General features: G+C 35.7%; 1 protein-coding gene across 1 annotated transcript; it reads right to left on the bottom strand.

The window, feature by feature from the left end:
* Positions 1 to 645: 645 nt before the first annotated feature.
* LOC143235965 (uncharacterized) lies at positions 646 to 2817 on the bottom strand. Its single transcript, XM_076474120.1, has one exon. The coding sequence runs from the start codon at positions 2263 to 2265 to the stop codon at positions 1609 to 1611; it is 657 nt and encodes a 218-aa protein (XP_076330235.1). The 5' UTR covers positions 2266 to 2817; the 3' UTR covers positions 646 to 1608.
* Positions 2818 to 4571: the final 1754 nt, after the last annotated feature.

Here is a 4571-nt window from a genome sequence, read left to right as displayed (position 1 = left end):
TTATCTTGTATTATGTTAGTTTTCTTGATTATTATTTTTGTATTATATTAGTTTCCTTGATTATTATTTTTGTATTATGTTAGTTTCCTTGATTATTATCTTGTATTATATTAGTTTCCTTGATTATTATTTTTGTATTATGTTAGTTTCCTTGATTATTATCTTGTATTATATTAGTTTCCTTAATTATTATTTTATATTATATTAGTTTCCTTGATTATTAATTTGTATTATATTAGTTTCCTTGATTATTATTTTATATTATATTAGTTTCCTTGATTATTATTTTGTATTATGTTAGTTTCCTTGATTATTATCTTGTATTATATTAGTTTCCTTAATTATTATATTTGTATTATATTAGTTTACTTGATTATTAATTTGTATTATATTAGTTTCCTTGATTATTATGTTGTATTATATTAGTTTCCTTGATTATTATCTTGTATCATGTTAGTTTTCTTAAGGAATAGTTTGGGCTGTGTTGGTTTTCTTCATTGGTATGATGCACATTTCCGTGATGTTTTCATTCAGAGAGTGCATGAAAGTTTACGAAAACAATTACGAAATTGAAACAGGTGGAAAACAAAATCCAACTTATTAGTTTAAGGTTTCAGTTGAACTTAACTTGTGTTTATTATCCAGATTAGACACAAAATTGACAAAATCTTTCTGTGGATTGAAAATTATTTAGATAACAGACTACAACCATAAATAGCTTTCCGTTAAGAGATGTTGCAGTGACTTAGTACAGACTACAACCATAAATGGCTTTCCGTTAAGAGATGTCGCAGTGACTTAGTACAGACTACAACCATAAATGGCTTTCCGTTAAGGGATGTTGCAGTGACTTAGTACAGACTACAACCATAAATGGCTTTCCGTTAAGGGATGTTGCAGTGACTTAGTACAGACTACAACCATAAATGGCTTTCCGTTAAGAGATGTTGCAGTGACTTAGTACAGACTACAACCATAAATGGCTTTCCGTTAAGAGATGTTGCAGTGACTTAGTACAGACTACAACCGTAAATGGCTTTCCGTTAAGAGACGTTGCAGTGACTTAGTACAGACTACAACCATAAATGGCTTTCCGTTAAGAGATGTTGCAGTAGTCTAAGGAGAAACATCCTGCTTCAAATATTCTCATTAATGTGTTTTTTTTTCCTTAGGAAGAAGCTTATTCAGTGAAAATCATTTATAACATACAAAGTAAGGATATAAATTGGCTTTTTTTTTAATCTTGTCAAAATTAACTTTCAAACATTATTCGGTCGGCATGGTCTAAAGGTTAGGGGACGCTCGACTCGCAATCTCAGGGTCGTAGGTTAAAATTCCGATCACACGAAACATCCTCGCCCTTTTCGCTGGTGGACGTTACGATGTTACGGTCAATCCCACTATTCGTTGGTAAAAGAATATCCCAAAAGTTAGCGATAGTTAGTGAGGACTAGTTGCTTTCCCTCTAGTCTTACACTGCTAAATTAGGGACGGTTAGCGTAAATAATCCTCGTGTAGCTTTGCGACAAAACCAAACAAACTCAACAACAACAACAAAATTTTAAACGTTCTTGTTTTGAGAAATAGTTCAATCTGCAATATAAAGTATCATACTTTCCACCGTAGCGCGTGCAGATGTATATTGTACAAATAGAACACAGAGGCTTTTCTTGTTACATTTAAAGGAACCTCCGTGTACGAAGAAGGAGATTTACTATACTCAGCCAATGATCGATGGGAAAGTTTTACGTTCGATCTTGGGCCACGCCTGGGTACGTGATGTTTCCGGGTGGGTGATCGGTGTAAATATGTGTCTTTCTGATTATTAAACGTTGCGCCATAGCTCCTGTGCCGTCTTGTTTTGTCCTGTTGATCAATATTAGTAGTGGAACGCAGATGATTGATACCAACCACAGTGCCCATCTTCCTGTTGCCAAATCTCTTCGGAGTATGGGAGTGGAATAGCTTTTTTATATGCTTCTGTAGCGTTTCATTTCGAAAGACGTAGATGTAAGGGTCAATGAAACAGGAGCTAGAAGATAGGAAAATGACCACCAATGGGAAGTAAGCCGGCATCCAGGTATCTTGTGTAATATAAGAATTGAGAAACAAGACGGTGAAATAAGGTCCCCAACAGGCGATGAAAGAAAGAACTACCAAAAGCACAGTTCTGACTGCTTTACATTCTTTACCAAACAGAGAAAGCTGGCTGGAGCTGAAACTTCGACGACAGGGCTTCATTCTGTAGAACGGTGTGTCCGACATACCGAATGGGCCCTCTACCGGATTTTTTGCGTACGAGCTAACAGTACGGAAACTATTTTGTTTAGTTCGTGCCTTGTTTGCTCGAGCGGCCTTAAATAGCACGAAATAAATCCATATGGTATAAAAATACGGTAATACGAAACCCACCAGCGCAAGCAGAGAAGTATAGAGTGTGGTAATATAACCCGTTCTAGACCCTAGGCTAACGCAGCCGTACCATGCTTTCTCGTATTTTATAGCCGTCACACCAAACACCGGTGGGAGACTTATAAATATGGCTGAAAACCACGTGCTCGCGATTAGTAAATACACCTTTCTCTTATTCGTAGTTGTCTTATAATGTAACGGACTGCTGATCGCACAGTTTCTGTCCACGGCAATCAAGAGTAGAGAAAAAACGGTTTCCACGTTCAGGCACAATGATACTGTTTCACTCACTTGACACCAGATGTCACCAAATATCCAGTCTCGGTAAATAAGTGACGTCAGAGTGAAAGGAAGCACGAATAGTAAGTGAAGAAGATGAGTCACTGATAGGTTTAGAACAAAGCTATTAGAAGGTGTTCTCAGTAAAGGTTTCCTATAAAATCAACAACACAACTCCATTGCTTACCAAGCTAGTTGCCAAGACAACGAACAACATAATAGTTTCGAATTCCAATATTATTTCCTTTTCTAAGGTGTGTAGCAAAATATTATCATTCTTTGGAGATGTGTTTTCGGACCTATTGCCGACATTAAACATAGAGTTATCATTTAATACCACTAGATGGCTAGAAACTTCACTCATTGTGTAATTTATTATTTTACATATTTGTCAAATTACTTCACCAGATAGGCAGCAGCTTTGATAATATCTTAACCTATTCATCAAAGTCTCCATTAGATGATATTGATAACTAGCTAAAAGGAGTCACTTAATTGTCACCAGCTGTTTCGTAGGTGGCGCTTCCTCTTTTCACTGGAAAAAAAAAACAAAACATGAATCATTTCAATGATTATTTATATATATATACACACACCTATGTCTTGTTTTAATATGTCAAAATATGTAATAAAACGGTAATTTTTAAGTTCTTTTTGCGTATATCAATAATGTAAGAATTTATCTTCCACTAACGAACACCAGAATTGAAACCAACCACAAATGACCATACGATTAGTCGTTTCGTTTGGTACGCTATGCATATGTGCAAATAGGCATGTGTGGACGTCTATCTATGTAAATATCAAATAGTATAAGGAAGTATACGTGAAAACTACGCTCTTGTGCACGTGGACCTGTCACACAAGATCTCTAAGTATGTTTGTCTATTTCGCTTATTTTTCGTTACTTAATAGGCGACAAACGAAGCTCTCTGGAAGATATTGTTTTATAGTTAAAATGTATCTCAAGACGGCTGGTATAGGTATTAAAACTTTAATTAAAATAAAGTACAGAACAACGTTTCATCCTTCTGAGGGTCATCTTCAAGTTAACACAACAATAACATAATTTATGAGTGCAATGCAACAACTGCCACAACTTCTGTATTGGAGAAACAAGCATAAAATGAAAACTACATTCAAAGAACATAAAAAACACCTTCACACGTTTTGAACACTACAACTCAAATAAACACAACAAAGCCATAGAAAACACCCAAATATTAAGTAGAGAAACAAATATAAACAAACACAAAATCAAAGAAGCCCTACTTATGCTGCAACTAAAACTAAAATTAAACCAGCATAAAGGAACACCTTTATACCTATACTAATTAATAACATAACATCTAACTGCAACGCCCCTACAATCCGGTACCCGTTTATACTCTCGTCCCTAAGGCATGTGCCCGGCAAGGGTAAGTTGCAAACTCTTTATGTTAGCCTGAAGATGATCAAAGAAGGTCGAAACGTTGTTCTGTGCTTTATTTTAATTAAAGTTTTAATATCCACCCGTACCAGCCATCTTGAAATAAATTTTTCTTCAAATGTGTTTCTCGTAATCACAAATGTTTTAGAAGACACACTGGGCTACTAGCTTCTATGTCAACAACCTGTGAGATCGCGTACTTCAGAGTTGCAAGTCCAAAAACTTACAACTCTCTCACTGGGAGGGGAGGCTGTATTAGCGCAAAGCTACATAATGAGCTATCGCGAATCGAACTCCGAACCGTGGCGTTATAAGCCCTCTAAGCGCACCATTGAAACCTGAAGGATATCGCAGATTAGAAGGTAAACTAAGTTGTTTTACAACTAAAAATATCTTTTATCTTTTTAAAGTCACTGGCTGTGTATTAAAGTGTTCATCGATAAATGTTATC

This window comes from Tachypleus tridentatus, chromosome 2 (genome assembly GCF_004210375.1).
Source record: "Tachypleus tridentatus isolate NWPU-2018 chromosome 2, ASM421037v1, whole genome shotgun sequence".
Taxonomy (NCBI): domain Eukaryota; kingdom Metazoa; phylum Arthropoda; class Merostomata; order Xiphosura; family Limulidae; genus Tachypleus; species Tachypleus tridentatus.
This window is presented reverse-complemented; position numbering and strand designations above follow the sequence as displayed.